Source organism: Pristiophorus japonicus, chromosome 3 (assembly GCF_044704955.1).
Source record: "Pristiophorus japonicus isolate sPriJap1 chromosome 3, sPriJap1.hap1, whole genome shotgun sequence".
Taxonomy (NCBI): Eukaryota; Metazoa; Chordata; class Chondrichthyes; family Pristiophoridae; genus Pristiophorus; species Pristiophorus japonicus.
Window position 1 is genome coordinate 217,186,593 of NC_091979.1, and position 17,753 is coordinate 217,204,345.

General features: G+C 44.6%; 1 protein-coding gene across 1 annotated transcript in view; it reads right to left on the bottom strand.

Moving 5' to 3' along the window:
• Positions 1–9,329: 9,329 nt before the first annotated feature.
• The window catches only part of mcm3ap (minichromosome maintenance complex component 3 associated protein), a 132,871-nt gene continuing 124,447 nt past the window's right edge, over positions 9,330–17,753 (bottom strand). Inside the window, exons 27-29 of the mRNA XM_070876281.1 lie at positions 11,303–11,500; positions 10,737–10,866; positions 9,330–10,574 (exon numbers count right to left, since the gene is read on the bottom strand). Coding sequence (XP_070732382.1) covers positions 10,392–10,574; positions 10,737–10,866; positions 11,303–11,500 — 511 coding nt within the window. The 3' untranslated portion in view covers positions 9,330–10,391. The remainder of the gene's footprint in view (positions 10,575–10,736; positions 10,867–11,302; positions 11,501–17,753) is intronic.

Genomic DNA, 17,753 nt, shown 5'->3' on the forward strand with positions numbered 1-17,753 from the left:
ACTACAGAACCAGTGCGAACCTGTTCAACCTTCGTCGTCTCCAGGCCAGATCCAAGACTGTTCCAAGCTCTGTCACCGAACTACAGTACGCGGACGACGCTTGTGTCTGTGCACAGAGACTGAACTCCAAGTCATAGTCAACATCTTTACTGAGGCGTACGAAAGCATGGACCTTACACTAAACATCCGTAAGACAAAGATCCTCCACCAACCTGACCCCGCCACACAGCATTGCTCCCCCCCCCCCGTCATCAAGATCCATGGTGCGGCCCTGAACAACGTGGACCACTTTCCATACCTCGGGAGCCTATTATCAGCAAGGGCAGACATCGACGACAAGATTCAACACCGCCTCCAGTGCGCCAGCGCACCCTTCCGCCACCTGAGGAAGAGAGTGTTAGAGGATCAGGTCCTCAAATCTGCCACCAAGCTCATGGTCTACAGGGCTGAAGTGATACCCGCCCTCCTGTATGGCTCAGAGACGTGGACCATATACAGTAGACACCTCAAATCGCTGGAGAAATACCACCAACGATGTCTCCGCAAGATCCTGCAAATCCCCTGGGAGGACAGACGCACCAATGTTCGCGTCCTCGATCAGGCCAACATCCCCAGCATCGAAGCACTGACCACACTCTGCTGGGCGTGCCACATTGTTTGCATGCCTGACAGAAGACTCCCAAAGCAAGCGCTCTACTCAGAACTACTACACAGCAAGCGAGCCTAAGGTGGGCAAGGGAAACGTTTCAAAGACATCCTCAAAGCCTCCTTGATAAAATGCAACATCCCCACCAACACCTGGGAGTCCCTGGCCAAAGACTGCTCTAAATGGAGGAAGTGCATCCGGGAGGGCGCTGAGCACCTCAAGTCTCATCGGCGAGAGCATGTAAAAACCAAGTGCAGGCAGCAGAAGGAACGCGCGGAAAACCAGTCCCACCCACCCTTTCCTTCAACGACTGTCTGTCCCACCTGTGACAGAGACTGTAATTCCCGTATTGGACTGTTCAGTTACCTAAGAACTCACTTTTCGAGTGGAAGCAAGTCTTCCTCAATTTTGAGGGACTGCCTATGATGATGATGCTGTATGATTTTATAATTTATTGCCAATCCCTAATTGCCCTTGAGAAGGTGGTGGTGAGCCGCCTTCTTGAACCGCTGCAGTCCTTGTGGTGAAGGAATTCCCAGTGCTGTTGGGGAGGAAGTTCCAGGATTTTGTCCCTGCGACAATGAAGGAACGGCGATATATTTCCAAGTCAGGATGGTGTATAACTTGGAGCGTAACTTGCAGGTGATGGTGTTTCCATGCGCCTGCTGCCCTTGTCCTTCTAGGTGGTAGAGGTCACAGGTTTGAGAGGTGCTGTCGAGGAAGCCTTGGTGAGTTGCTGCAGTACATGTTGTAGATGGTACAGACTGAAACCACGGTATGCTGGAGGTGAGGAAGTGAATGTTTAATCTGCTAGTGCAGGTATGAGCCAGGTGCCTTCATTTTTAGTTTAGTCACAACTTAAACTTCACCTGACTGCGTCTGCGAAGTCAGCATTCCACTTTAGAAACTTTTCATTTTTTTCCTCTATTAACCAAAGTTACTTATTAATGCCTGTGAATTTTTTTTAATGAACTTGATTTATACAGCGCCCTTCACAACTCAGGATGTCCCTTTACGCTAATAAAGTACATTTGAAGTGTAGTCACTGTTGTAATGTAGCCAATATGGTGGCCAATTTGCTCTCAGCATGGATCCGCAAACAGCAATGTGATAATGACCAAATCTTTCTTTTTAAAGTGATGTTGATGGAGGGATAAATATTGGCCAGGTTACCAGGAGGAACTCCCTTGCTCTTGTACAAACATTGCCATGAATCTTTTACATCCACCGGAGGGGAGACTCAGTTTAACATGTCATCCGAAAGACAACACCTCCAATATTTGTCAGCCTGGTTCAAGTCTCTGGAGTGGGACTTGAAACCTCACCTTTAGATTCAGAGTTGAGAGTGCTACCAATTCTGTTTTATTGAATAAAACAAGTCATCTTCCTGTACGTTCTTTGTTATGTAGCGCCAAAACTGTGATAATCTTTAATAAAAATAACCTCACCTTTAAACAACAATTTTCTAGTTGAACACTTTTAAAAAAAAATGCAGGTACAACCTCCGGAAACCTCGGGATTGAGGCCATTCTGGTTTTCACATTTTTCCAGATTTCAGAACAGAAATTATACATCCCGAATCCGGAAACCCCTGAGCCGAGTTTCGGGTTTTTCCAGATTTCAGAGACGAAATCCGACATCCCAAATCCAGAAACCCCTGGGCAGAGTTTCGGGTTTTTCCAGATTTCAGAGACGAAATCCGACATCCCGAATCCGGAAACCCCTGGGCAGAGTTTCGGGTATGTTCTGATTTCGGAAACAAGGACAGCGGCTGTGGGTAATTCAAATCCTGATACCGTCAGGCAATTCAAAAATCGGAGAATGGCAGAAACAGCAACTGCAGGGGTGATTAAAAAAAAAGATTTTATTCGACTTGTTTTGGATTACTATTGATTCGGAGAAGTCTTGCACCGGCGGTTTTTAAGTATCACTGGGGAGCAGACCGCCGGCCTGCAAGACTCGAAATAGCGCTTTCGCCAAAAATTAGGCTCACAGCGCTAGTTAGGAAGAAAAAAACGCCTGGGAAAAACCTGTGTTGCAGCCCTTGCTAGGTATGGAGACCTGCAAAAAAGGTTAAGTCAACGTTTTTATTTTTAAATTCTTTTGCAGCGATTCGATAGTTAAGTGTCTTGTGAATGTTTCGTGAGTTTTTTATTTTTGTTTTTTGCAATTTTTTTTGGTGTGCGTGTGTCGTCATGGGGGGAGGGGGTGGGGGGTGTTATTTACAAAATACTGATCAGAGTACCAAATATCCAGTTCTGAAAATTTACTACCTTCATCTTAAGCTATTTATATCATAGTTTAAAAAAAAGTCGAGTTTTCGGAACAGATTCGGACATCGACTCGTGCAATGTGCACGGTGGCCATTTTTCGGAACATTCCGGTTTTTGGAACTCCAGATTTTGGACGCTCTATCTGTATACCTGCCTGTCTAAACATTCCATCAGGTTAGTATTTGGCACCATCAATCTGCCCCATTTCCCAGCTCGCACAGGCTGGAGTTTGCTTCACTGGTGATCAAAGATTTTTTTTTCAAAACCAGCAAATGCTAGACAGGATATGTCCCCCAAGTACCCTCAGCTTGTTTAGTGAGCTTTTCACTACCCCACCCGATCCCTCCATCGTAGCCTTAGAATCAGGCAGGATGGAATAACTGGATCCATTTTGGCATTGCTGTCCTGTTCCATGCTGCTTCAGTCGCTGATTCAACAGTTTGGTTCCAGTTGTTATCATGGGAACACCGTCTGCCACAAAACTAATCCTGTTCTACCCATAAAGTGTTCAAATAATTAGACTTGTAGAGGTAGGGTTAAACCCAATCCAGATTATGACCATTACATTTTCTCACCAGCACATGCCCAAGCTTCAGGCTAAATCCTCTCCCACAGCTTATTCAAGGTTTCTGGAACTGGTTAGGAACCTTAACCAGATCACCTCACTTGCTCCACCACCTAACTAGGCTATCTATCTGTGTTCCCTCCAGCATTGCAGGAGAAAGTACTGCCAATGCAAACACCAGATCCATTAAATCACATGCCCATAAAGTTATGAGGATGGTCAGCAAACTGTTCTTTAACACTGTGAAAGTGGAGTGGTTTATGGTAAGTTTCCTTTGTTCTGGGTTCTAGACTAGAATGGTGAACTCTGCAATACAAGACCCTGACATCTCAGCCAAAGCCACAAAATGGCTGTTGTTATTCCTGATAACAATAGGTGGAGCAGCCTGGCCCACAGGAGGAAGCTCAGCTTCTGGCTGGAAATGTGTGAGACAAGAAGCCCGCAAGTGAGGAAGGGCAATATAGAATGAGTCTCATAGACAAAAGAAGGAAAATGTGGAAAAACTACAGAATTGGGGTTGATGGCAGTTTGGAATAAGGAAGGAGTGAAGAACTAGAGGGAAGGTCTTGATTTTGCACTTGAAGACTCCAAATTGAAAATGGGAGTTGAGACTGGAGGAGCAAGGGATGTAGATTGAGGAGATGGTTCGTAGCAGAGAATAGGAGTTTGGAATTGCTTTTATTATCCAAGTGACAATAAACCGCAAGGAGTTCAAGCCAGATCTGGTGATGAACTGCCAGGCCAGTCATATACTTGGAGCTTACTGCACATAGATTTGAGGCCACAGGAAGTAGCTGTTATTTGAGGAGAATGAGACAAGTGAGAGACTGTCCGAGATATAATAGGGATGAGGCCATTTGAAGGGAAGATAAGACAGTTATGGAGAAAAATCAACAGAGGCATCAATATGGTACAGTATGGAATACAGTAGGAAAAATCAAAAACAAATATTTAAATGGGGAGAAATTATAAAATGCTGAGGTAGAGAGGGATCTGGGTGTCCTTGTACAAAAATACAAAAAGTTAGTATGCAGGAACAGCAAAGTAATCAGGAAGGCAAAGGGAATGTTGGCCTTTATTACAAGGGGGATGGAGTATAAAAGTAGGGAAGTCCTGCTACAACTGTACAGGGCGTTGGTGGGACCATACCTGGAGTACTGCGTACAGTTTTGGTCTCCTTATTTATACTTGTATTGGAGACATTTCAGAGAAGGTACACGAGGTTGATTCCTGAGATGAAGGGCTTGTCATATGAAGAAAGGTTGAGCCTATACTCATTGCAGTTGAGAAGAATGAGTTGTGATCTTATTAAAAATGTGTAAGATTCTGAGGGGACTTGACAGGGTAGATGCAGAGAGGATGTTTCCCCTCCTGGGGGAATCTAGAACTAGGGCTCATAATTTCAGAATAAGGGGTCGCATATTTAAAAACGGAAATGAGGAATTTCTTCTCGCAAAGGTTCATGAATGGCTAGGTCATTGAATATATTTAAGGTGGAGATAGACAGATATTTGAATGATAAGGAAGTCAAGGATTATGGGGAGCGGTCAGTGAAGTGGAGTTGAGGCCAAGATCAGATCAGCCATAATTTTATTGAATGGCGCGCACGCTTGAGGGGCCAAATGACCTACTCCTGCTTCTCAAGTAATATCTTCGCAGGCAGAGAAGCGGAAGATTGGATCTTAAGAGAAGACTAGGGAGACTTTGGGGTAACTTTTCTAAAGGACTGAAAATGGAGGTGGTTTGGGCTGACAAGAACACATATTTGAGGTGTGAGTTAAGTGGCCTGAGGTAGTTCTATTGGCAATGAAAATCTCAGAAATCTCATGGACCATGTGATCACAAGGTTAAGGTGGTCAGTGGGAAACATAGAAAAATAAGTGCAGGAGTAGGCCATTCGCGCCTGCACTGCCATTCAATAAGATCATGGCTGATCATTTCTTCAGTACCCCTTTCCTGCTTTCTCTCCATACCTCTTGATCCCCTTAACCGTAAGAGCCATATCTAACTCCCTCTTGAATATATCCAGTGAACTGGCATAACAACTCTCTGCGGCAGGGAATTCCACAGGTTAACAACTCTCTGAGTGAAGAAGTTTCTCCTCATCTCAGTCCTAAATGGTCTACCACTTATCCTAAGACTATGTCCCCTGGTTCTGGACTTCCCCAACATCGGGAACATTCTTCCCGCATCTAACCTGTCCAGTCCTGTCAGAATCTTATATGTTTCTATGAGATCCCCTCTCATCCTTCTAAACTCCATTGAATAAGGCCCAGTTGATCCAGTCTCTCCTCATATGACAGCCCAGCCATCCCTGGAATCAGTCTGGTGAACCTTCGCTGCACTCCCTCAATAGCAAGAACGTCCTTCCTCAGACTAGGAGACCAAAACTGAACACAATGTTCCAAGTGAGGCTTCATTAAGGCCCTGTACAACTGCAGTAAGACCTCCCTGCTTCTATATTCAAATCCCCTAGCTATGAAGGCCAACATACCATTTGTCTTCTTCACCGCCTGCTATACCTGCGTGCCCACTTTCAGTGACTGATGAACCATGACACCCAGGTCTGGTTACACCTCCCCTTTTCCTAGTCCGCCGCAATTCAGATAATATTCTGCCTTCGTGTTTTTGCCCCCAAAATGGATAACCTCACATTTATCCACATTATACTGCATCTGCCATGCATTTGTCCACTCACCTAACCTGTCCAAGTCACCCTGCAGCATCTTAGCACCCTCCTCACAGCTCACACCGCCCACCAGTTTAGTGTCATCTGCAAACTTGGATATTACACTCTATTCCTTCATCCAAATCATTAATGTATATTGTAAAGAGCTGGGGTCCCAGCACTGAGCCCTGCGGCACTCCACTAGTCACTACCTGCCATTCTGAAAAGGACTCGTTTATCTCGACTCTCTGCTTCCTGTCTGCCAACCAGTTGTCTATCCACGTCAGTACACTAACCCCAATACCATGTGCTTTGATTTTGCACACCAATCTCTTGTGCGGTACCTTGTCAAAAGTCCAAATACATCACCTCCACTGGTTCTCCCTTGTCCACTCTGCTAGTTACATCCTCAAAAAATTCCAGAAGATTCGTCAAGCATGATTTCCCTTTCATAAATCCATGCTGACTTGATCCGATCCTGTCACCGCTTTCCAAATGGAAAGTCACGGTTTTGGTCAGTGTTGTCCAAAACATTAGCCGCTAGCCACATGTGGCTAATTGAGAATCCAGATGCGGATAATTGCATTTCTGATTCTGAAAAAAAATCAAGTGATAGACATGGTCATTGAGCATGTGTCAATACTCATATTTGCACGGCCAATGCAGGGGTATTTTAACCTTGATTGTTTGCTGGAACAAAGAGGCAGTGTTGATGATTCTAATATACTCTCTTCCATCTTTTGTTTCTTTACTTGTACCATTACCATCCCTTTTGTCATTTAATCACTCCTGCTTTCCACCCTATCACAGACCTTCTCCTCTTGTTCTTCCCTCCCTTCCCTTGCCTCTGTACTTGCTTAAAATCAGTTACATCTCTAACTTTTTCTAGTTCTGACAAAAGGGCATTGACCTGAAACGTTAACTCTGTTTTCTCTCTCCACAGCTGACGACTGACCTGCTGAATATTTCCAGCATTTTCTATATAAAAGGGAATGGCCTGTTTTAGAGGGCTAGGAGTTTGCAGAGGCAGAAAGAGGAGTTCAGAGATGGATAAATGGCAAAAGAGGCTAAAATGAAATTTAGTGGGGTATGGAAGATGGAGAAAAGCTGAGTGTGGTGTGAAAAAAGCAGAGCAAGACATGGAGTTGGAAAGTAAGAAAGTGGTCTGGGATGGTAGCTATTTTGGACACAGTGGAGCACAAGCAAAAGCAACTGAATTACTGTTTCGTTTCTGAAGCAGGACGATGAATAAAAATACAATTAAAAATCTCTTGCACGAGTTGAAATTCAAAGACTACATGGTCCAGTGATGTATGGAGCATGCCTTATACAAAAGATAAGGTGTCTTCAAAGACAAAAGACTTTGGGGGAGGGTGGGGTGAAATTTGGTCGTGCCTCATTTGGGGCATTAATGCACGTTGAGCGGTAATTTTAGCGCTTTGAAAAAGTTTGCGCCTTCTGCCGAGAAATTCGTAAGAATTGTTCAAAGAGCTGACAGGGGCGATAAATTAGCCGTTGCACACCAGAGCTGGGAGGGGGCGATAATGAAAGTTTGGTCGATATATTTGGTGGAACCATTGCGCATGCGCGGAACTCCGAATCAGATCCTGGGAAAAGCCGAGTCCAAAGGCCTGGCACAGTAATGTACCCATTAAAGTTTTCAAAATCACTTGTTTTTAACCTGTATTGTTATTTCTGTCTGACGCTGCAAACTCGCAGGCTCACCCTCGTGCTGTGTGTAAACGTTGCACTGACTGTGACCTCCGGGGGAGGCGCTTCCTCATCCCTTTAAGTAGCCACCAGTTAACGACTCGGCAAGCCTGTACCGACTGATTTTCCAGACGTTGTTCTTGGCTAAATGAGGCAGCCACACGTAATTTTCCAACCGTGGCGCAAGCGTAGGCATGGCACCAGGAATAAGTCATGATTGAAGTGATCGTCAGTAGCAAGGCACAACTGGTTTGCGCCCCCGGTGAGCCTCTAATGAATGTTCGGTCGGGGCATTAAACGCTGCGCTCCCGGTCGGTAACCTTTAACGCTTCCATTAACCCCCCCTCTGGCTGCTAACTGAGGCGTTAACAACAGAAAATCCAGCCCTTGGACCTAATTGCAATGGAATGAATCATAACTCATCATTACACCAGCTTTATAAATTCATCCACAGGATCTCAAAAAATCCACACAAGACAATTTTGCTATGGAGTAATTGAGACTAAAACTCGAATGCATGATGTTCATAACTTATTTTTAAATGAGGACAGAAAACTCAGTTCCTCATTTAATAAGGATTTATTCTCATCATAGTCCGTTATCTCAGAAACAGCTGTGCATCACACTGAACCACAGAAGTACCAGAACACACAGCAGCCAGCTGGGATACGTATTTTAATAGCATGGTGGCCCTGACCAGCCACAGGTCGGGGTCATAAAAGGTGAGTAGCCCCTGGAGCAGCGTGGTGGCCCTGACCTGTGAAGAAACACCAGCGGCAAATCGGGGCGAGCGGCCAGGGAGCAGCATGGCGACATACCACTTAAGGGAGCAGCGCGAGCTGGTGCAAGAGGGCAACGGCAGAGAAGTGGGCGACCGGATTGGACGTCACCAAGATCCAAGTAGGTGATTGGAGTGTGGGCAGATACAGCAGGAGGGGCAAGGGAGCAGCAAGGTCGGGGCGAAGAAGCGGCGAGTGATCGTGGAGCGATGTGATCGGGGCCCAGGATGAGATGAGGGCCCTGGGGCAGCACGGGCCAGCCCACACTGTGATATGTGTGCGCACTAGATCCGTGCAGCAGAGCTGGTCTCTAGTCGTCTTGGTCAATCCTTGCCACTGGACCAAGACCTAGCTCTGTCAAGCCTGTGTGGTGACTGGTGTACAACGGCCACCACACGTTTAAAAAAAAATCCACACTCAGGTATCTTCCACCCTTTAACATGTAGTTCTGGACCGGGAATATCAGGTCAGGTCCTTCATCGAAACACCTGCGAACTCATCCCTTTTTGGAGTGGAAGCAAGTCATCCTCGATATGAAGGACTGCGGAAGAAGATGATAATTTAATACCAATAGTAAACCTGTCCAGTGTAACAGAGTCACAACTCAGCCACTGGGTGATAACTTGATCCTGCTCACTTGCAGTTACCCAACAACAAATCAATAATTTCAGATGAATGTAGCTAAAACTGGTTAAAGAGAACTTTAAAAAATCTTCAATGCATAACACATTATCGTACATGATAGAACAGATAATTCTCATGCCAATTAAAGCATTCGTGCACAAAGTGAATCATATGTATATCTAACGCTCCACTGGAAAGGGTCGAGAACAAATATCCAGAAACACTGGTATTTATAAAGATATTTACCGACATTTGAAGAAAGCAGCTTAAGAACCTAATTAAGAAGCTTACATGTCATTTTTATGCAGTATTGCAGTCAATGTCTTGACACATCCCTTTTGGGAAGCTGTTTTTGTTACGGTATTACCCCTTTTAAAAAGTATGTATTGTGTTCTCATCATATATCAGAAGTTGTATGATGCAGAAGACCGGACAGTACCTTTCAGATGCTTTAGTAATAGAGAGCCCAACATGTATCTGAACTTAGATTTTTCTTTCCCACCTTTCCAAAATAGGACAACTGATTATTGTTAATATGCAGCCTTGGTGTGCTTCTCTAAAGAGAAGTCTTTTTCAAAACCAGTAGACCAAGTCCCCATGTTTATTGCTTAAGCTGCAATATTTTGGATGGTATCTACAGCTTTTATTATCATTGGGTCTTCAAGTCTAAATTGGCCAAGGAATGCCATGCCAGCATCTTGCACTCACTATCCACACCTTTTACCAGATGAAAAGCATTTGCTAGATGGAAGCACATCACCAGATGGCTATTGCAAGCATTTCTTTCGCAAGACAAACAAGTGCAATATTAAATGTTCTGTAACTAAAAAAAAGTTTTGTCAGCTAAGGAAAGAAGTGTTTGAGAAACAATAAGGATTGACTTGAATAAATGTTTGCCCTATTCTATTTAAAAAAAAGTATTGTCTGGAGTATTCCATTATACATCAAATCATGTAATCCTAATGATTGCAATAAATAATGAATGCACATGCTAAAGAGTGGAACAATGGAAAGGAAAGTCCTTCAGTGAGTAGAACGCTCAAATATAAGTTTCAGTGAAGCTCTACCACACTAGCAAGCAGTCTGTACAATATAACCAAAACACCGGCTTCTTCTGTTGTTTCCATCATGTGTCGGTTACATCGAGTAAAATGGACAGGTGACGCTCACAGACCATCTCTTCCTCTTGACTGGCCCGGATCATCCTATTAAACTCTTTCAGTTTATCCATTAAGGTCATTGTTGAATCGTTCAGCCAATCAGAGTCAGTCATACTGCTGTCTTTACTGTGCTCATTATTAGCAACCTCCTAGGACGAGAAAGATTTTTTTTTTTAAAAAGCAGGATTAGGTAACATCAGGTTTGCAATCTCAGAAATAATAGTAGGAATGAAGATCAACCAAATGAGTTGGAAGTATGATTGCTGCACAACAAACCACACAAAGTAGCAGTAATAGGAATACTAATAAACCTGTGGTGTGGTTGGAGCAGAAACTTGGTGCATGGGAACAACAACTTCAGCAGCAGAGACCAAGGTCTGCGGGAGGGCAATTAACTCCAAAGGACCCTCATCCAGCCAGCGATACAATTGCTCCTCACACCTAGAAATGAAAAACAGTTGAACTGAATCATCTCTAAATGCATTTGGAGTTGAATGGTATAATTACAGTTAACTTCACACAATCGGGCAGTATGAGAAATGGATCAATGAGATAACATTCATTTGATATTCATGTTTCTCGACCAAATCTTAACCACTCTGTAGCCAGTAACTGGAGGAAATCTGAAGTTTAAACTTCTGGAGATTCCTTTTTTTAAAAAAAATAAACAATGAATGCATTTCGCACTCTTATCAAACGAAGGATAGGTTAGATGGTGGAAGGACCCTAATTGCTAAGAGCTATCATTACTTACTATAATTAATAAAAAAATTCATTTCCAGCCCAACGTTTGTCTCGCTGTCGGTATGTACCCTTGTAAATCATGTCATTTGCAGAAAGCACGCTCTTTATTTTCCACATTTCTCAATTATCGTACCTCTGATTCTCCTCTCTTTCCATTTCAATTCCTGACAGCAGCCGTTCTGGTAGAAGTTCTTCTGCTGTAGAAGTATGGGTGATATCCACAGTACAAACACTCCTATCTGGAAGGATTTCTTCAGAACTGACTTTCACAGTATATGATTTACAGTCTGATCTCTGCTTAATCGAAGAGTATATTTGCTTCTGTGGCAACCTGGAAAACAATATGATGAGAGAACAAAATGCCTGTACATTGAAGGGAATTTCTACTGGATTACAACAGTTACTTTGTATTATTCAACCTAGTAAAGCTTGTTACTGAAATTCTGAGCCATGGGCTCAGTTCTGGTTCCGGTGAACAGTTGGGATCTATGTGGTAACTGGGTCATGCCGAGTAATTGTTCCAAGTACAACCTTGTGAGCATCTGGAACAACAATTCTTGGTAACAACAAAAGCCCATTAGGCCCAATAAGCCTATCCCTCCTCCCAGCATCCCGACCATCAGTTCTCACAATACAAAAGGTGCAATCCCCTTACTCTGGTGCAACTCCACTACTAATATGAACCAAGAGGGAAATGTCGCACAGGCAATTAGAGCAGATGAAACATCGACAACACCTACAGCTAGGTGAATGCCAAGCCATCTGACCCTCTACAATTATCTAAATGGTTACATTTCATCATTCCGCCCTTCCAACAGGGCTGAGCCCCTCCAGCTATTAATCCTCAAAGCTCTGCTTACAGGACACAATAATAATGCCTCCTGGGTCCCCCTTATGGACAGCCTCCATGGTCACATGCCATAGGTTTGTAGTCTTCACTAAATGCATGATGTCTTTCAATTGCACATAGTGGGTGTCAGTAACTATATCCTTATAAACCATTATTGAACAGGATTGTTACACAACCAGAGGAGTCTCTGGCTTATGTGAACTGAAGAAGTCCAATCCATTTTTATTCATTCAGTGTTTTGAAGATCACAGTTCTTACATTGTTTGTGAAAACCAGTGATCTTGCCTAAAATATACAAAAGAGCTACTATTCCTTATAATTATAGCCACTGGTTTAAAAATGACTGAACGAGACAAATTCTGATTAATTACATTGGTGACTGAGATTTTTTTAACCAGTGATTTGAGGATCACAACTCTCAATTCTGTTTACTATTCTACAAAAATCAAAAACAAATGACCTTGCTGGTAACAAAATCATCAATGTACTGTCATTTGTTTTTCACCCCCCATCTTTACTTTCACTCCTCTGGTAAATCTCAGGCTGCAAGTTCAAAAAGGGGTAGCTCGCACAGGATGCAACTCGACACCAAGGCACAACAGTAGCACCCACTCTTTCTTGTGCAAAAGAAGCATTCTTTCTCTCTGCCCCCTAAATAAATAAACCGATTGAGTGCTTGCCCACCGCAGAGTCAGCAAACACATTAACGAGAAACATTTTTCTCCTACTGCCTTCAACATTTCCACAAGTCTGTGCACATTCTGGCTTAGCTGAGACCCAGCTCTCTAGATTCCTACGGTTAGGAACAAGATCCCCGATATGTCCAAGAAGCACCAACTGCCCAGGCAGGTCAAGAAAGGCCTGGACTGAAAATATCCTTCGGCAGATCAGATCTCCTCGCACTGTGGTGAGGCTGTCAACTTGTAGAGGCACTAAGGCCCCGCTTTTCCACCGTCACAATTTTTGGCGCCCACGTACAACCCCCCCGCCCCCTTTGGCGCTAAAAAAAACCCGGCACTTTCCACAAAGCTGATATGACTAAATCGCACAGAAGACGACAATTCTGGGGACGGAGCTTGTAATGTGCGCCAAACATCACTGCACATGCGCTGGAAAAAAAAATAACTTTCTACATGTGACGGGTCTGCCTGGTCTGGATCAACAGTGAGAACCCATTGGTATCAGAGCTGGATTTGCAGATTGAAAATACAGCTTCAAACAAAAGATGGATGCAAGGGAAGGGGAGAGAAGGAGAAAGGGACAGAGAAGGAGAAGGGGAAGCTGTAAGGGTTGAGATTTTTAGCAGAAGAAATTGAGCCCCTGGTAGACATAATTAAGAGATGGGATGTGCTTGAAAACAAAGGGAGAATGGGCCAAAAGAAACGGAAACCCTCTGTATTCACAAAAGTTTGGGACCAAGTGGCAGTAGAATTTAAATCATTGTCCATTACCCTGAGAAGTGGCACACAGCTCAAAATGTGGCAGGACCTCGGACAAGCAGTGACTGTAAGTAATATTTTTATTTAAAATTATAGTTATGCACTCCAAAAACATTTGTAAATGTGACGTGTGTGTATGTGTGTGTATGTGTGTGCGCGCGAAGGACCCTCTCCTAAAAAGTTCTATTTTCATCTTTGCAGAAGATGGTGTCACAGATCATCTGAGAAAGGTCAAAAAGTGGAGGAGGTCCGGCATGTAGGCGGCAACTAACAGCCGTGGAACAGAGGATAGCTGATATGATTAAATCTCACAGGAGAAGATCAACCATCAATGTGGACGCTGGACCCAGGTTACCAAGAAAGGGTAAGCCCTGCAAATTGCAGAGTCTGGGTTGGCCAAATGTTAAGTACTGCGTGGACTGGCTATGCTTCCGCTTCCTCCACTGCTGCCAACCAAGCAGCTGCTCTGTTATGTTTTGCATAAAGATGCATCTGAAGTAGAAGAGCATGATCAGGAAGTCGTCCGTCCAGATATTGTTAATCTGCATCAGGAGAATGAAGGGCAGCAGGAAGACCCCGATACTGAGATGGTTACACTGGAATTGGAGCTGGTGAACCCCTTGAGGATTCCAAGCCCTTTCCTGAGCAATTCAACCAACGCGACATTTCAAGGTGTACCGTTTGAGGCTGCGAGTCCCAGTGTGTCGCAGCAAGCCACACCTGGGAGACAGCAGAGAAGGTTGGGAGGGAGAGCTGAACCTGAAATACAGGATGCAGGGAACATAGGACAGCTCGTGAAGAGAGCATCCAGCTAACGAGATCCCCCCTGGAAACCTTGTGTGGGGTGAGGGTAGAATTAGTGGGACTGGCACTTGAAGTAGCAACACGGACTGGAGGAATGGGTGAAGTGAGGGAAGAAATTGCGGGACTGTCATTAGAGGTAGCAACACTGTCAGGATAGATGAGGGAGGGGACGTCAGAGGTAGTAGCAGCAATAAGGGGGCACACCCAGGCTTTCATTGCTGCCGCTAAATTCTAACCTCCAGACCAAATTCAGGGGTTGATCCACAGGCTGAAGAGGAGTCTGAAGAGGAACCCGGGCCTTCCACAATGACGTCTGCTCGCTCTGTCCCTGTCAGAACCCACCAACAACAAACGCGCCATTGGAAAGAAAGCAGAAAAAAACGGAGAGGCGGGAGCTCGGAGCAGCGCGAGTCCGGGGATTTTGGGAGGCCTATAAAGGCCAGCAGGAGATCGAGCAGTCAGTCGGAGAGACCCAGCTTGTGCAGCTGCAGCAGAGAGAGAAGGCAAAAAAGTAGAAAGAAATCGAAAGATGACGTCACAGCCAAGGGGGTAAGTGATTGGCAAGTAGTTTTTCTTTTTCTTTTCTATATCAGTAAGTAACATTTAGCATTGTTGTTGCCAAATTAAGTTTATCTAAGGGTTAAATCATGGCAGGACAGCTCGGACACATGTTATGCTTCTCCTGTACTATGTGGGAAGTCAGGGACACTTCCGGTGTCCCTGACGACTACGTGTGCAGGAAGTGTATCCGTCTCCAGCTCCTGACAGACCGCATTGCGGCACTGGAGCTGCGGGTGGATGCACTCTGGAGCATGCACGATGCTGAGAATGACGTGAATAGCACGTTTAGCGAGTTGGTCTCACCGCAGGTAAAGGGTAACAGCCAGATAGTAAATGGGCGCCCAACAGGAAGAGCAGTGCAAGGAAGGTAGTGCAGGGGTCCCCTGCGGTCATCCCCCTACAAAACAGATACACCGCTTTGGGTACTGTTGAGGGGGATGACTCATCAGGGGAGGGCAGCAGCAGCCAAGTTCATGGCACTGTGGGTGGCTCTGCTGCCCAGGAGGGCAGGAAAAAAAAGGTGGGAGAGCGAGTGATAGGGGATTCGATTGTAAGGGGAATAGATAGACGTTTCTGCGGCCACAACCGAGACTCCAGGATGGTATGTTGCCTCCCTGGTGCAAGGATCAAGGATGTCTTGAGCGGGTGCAGGACATTCTGAAAAGGGAGGGTGAACAGCCAGTTGTCGTGGTGCATATAGGTACCAACGATATAGGTAAAAAACGGGATGAGGTCCTACGAGACGAATTTAGGGAGCTAGGAGCTAAATTAAAAAGTAGGACTGCAAAAGTAGTAATCTCAGGATTGCTACCAGTGCCACGTGCTAGTCAGTGCTATGAATCGCAGGATAGCCCAGATGAATGAGTGGCTTGAGGAGTGATGTAAAAAGGAGGGATTCAAATTCCTGGGAAATTTGAACCGGTTCTGGGGGAGGTGGGACCAGTACAAACCGGACGGTCTGCACCTGGGCAGGACCGGAACCAATGTCCTAGTGGGAGTGTTTGCTAGTGCTGTTGGGGAGGAGTTAAACTAGCATGGCAGGGGGATGGGAACCTATACAGGGAGACAGAGGGAAATAAAATGGAGGCAGAAGCAAAAGATAGAAAGGAGAATAGTAAAAGTGGAGGGCAGAGAAACCCCAAGACAAAAAACAAAAAGGGCCACATCACAGCAAAATTCTAAAGGGGCAAAGTGTGTTAAAAAGACAAGCCTGAAGGCTATGTGCCTCAATGCGAGGAGTATTCAGAATAAGGTGGATGAATTAACTGCGCAGATAGCAGTTAACGGATATGATGTAATTGGCATCATGGAGACATGGCTCCAGGGTGACCAAGGCTGGGAACTCAACATCCAGGGGTATTCAACATTTAGGAAGGTTAGGCAGAGAGAAAAAGGAGGCGGGTGGCGTTGCTGGTTAAAGAGGAAATTAATGCAATAGTAAGGAGGGACATTAGCCTGGATGACATGGAATCGGTATGGGTGGAGCTGCGGAATACCAAAGGGCAGAAAAAGTTAGTGGGAGTTGTGTACAGACCACCAAACAGTAGTAGTGAGGTTGGGGACAGCATCAAACAAGAAATAAGGGATGAGTGCAATAAAGGTACAGCAGTTATCATGGGCGAATTTGATCTACATATTGATTGGGCTAACCAGACTGGTAGCAGTGCGGTGGAGGAGGATTTCCTGGAGTGTATTAGGGATGGTTTTCCTCGACCAATATGTCGAGGAACCAACGAGAGAGCTGGCTATCCTTGACTGGGTGATGTGTAATGAGAAGGGACTAATTAGCAATCTTATTGTGCGAGGCCCCTTGGGGTAGAATTCTTTATTAAGATGGAGAGTGACAGTTAATTCGGAAACTAGGGTCCTGAACTTGAGGAAAGGTAACTTCGACGGTATGAGGCGTGAATTGGCTAGAATAGACTGGCAAATTATACTTAAAGGGTTGACGGTGGATAAGCAATGGCAAACATTTAAAGATCACGTGGATGAACTTAAGCAATTGTACATCCCTGTCTGGAGTAAAAATAAAATGGGGAAGGTGGCTCAACCGTGGCTAACAAGGGAAATTAAGGATAGTGTTAAAACCAAGGAAGAAGCATATAAATTGGCTAGAACAAGTAACAAACCTGAGGACTGGGAGAAATTTAGAATTCAACAGAGGAGGACTAAGGGTTTAATTAAGGGGGGGAAAATAGAGTATGAGAGGAAGCTTGCAGGGAACATAAAAACTGACTGCAAAAGCTTCTATAAATATGTGTAGAGAAAAAGATTAGTGAAGACAAATGTAGGTCCCTTGCAGTCAGATTCAGGTGAATTTATAATGGGGAACAAAGAAATGGCAGACCAATTGAACAAATACTTTGGTTCTGTCTTCACGAAGGAAGACACAAATAACCTTCCGAATGTACTCGGGGACAGTGGGTCTAGTGAGAAGGAGGAACTGAAGGATATCCTTATTAGGCGGGAAATTGTGTTGGGGAAATTGATGGGATTGAAGGCTGATAAATCCCCGGGGCCTGATTGTCTGCATCCCAGAGTACTTAAGGAAGTGGCCCTAGAAATAGTGGATGCATTGGTGATCATTTTCCAACAGTCTATCGACTTTGGATCAGTTCTTATGGACTGGAGGGTAGCTAATGTAACACCATTTTTTTTTAAAAAAAGGAGAGAGAAAACGGGTAATTATAGACCAGTTAGCCTGACATCAGTAGTGGGGAAAATGTTGGAATCAATCATTGAGGATGAAATAGCAGTGCATTTGGAAAGCAGTGACAGGATCGATCCAAGTCAGCATGGATTTATGAAAGGGAAATCATGCTCGACAAATCTTCTAGAATTTTTTGAGGATGTAACAACAGAGTGGACAAGGGAGAACCAGTGAATGTGGTATATTTGGACTTTCAAAAGGCTTTTGACAAGGTCCCGCA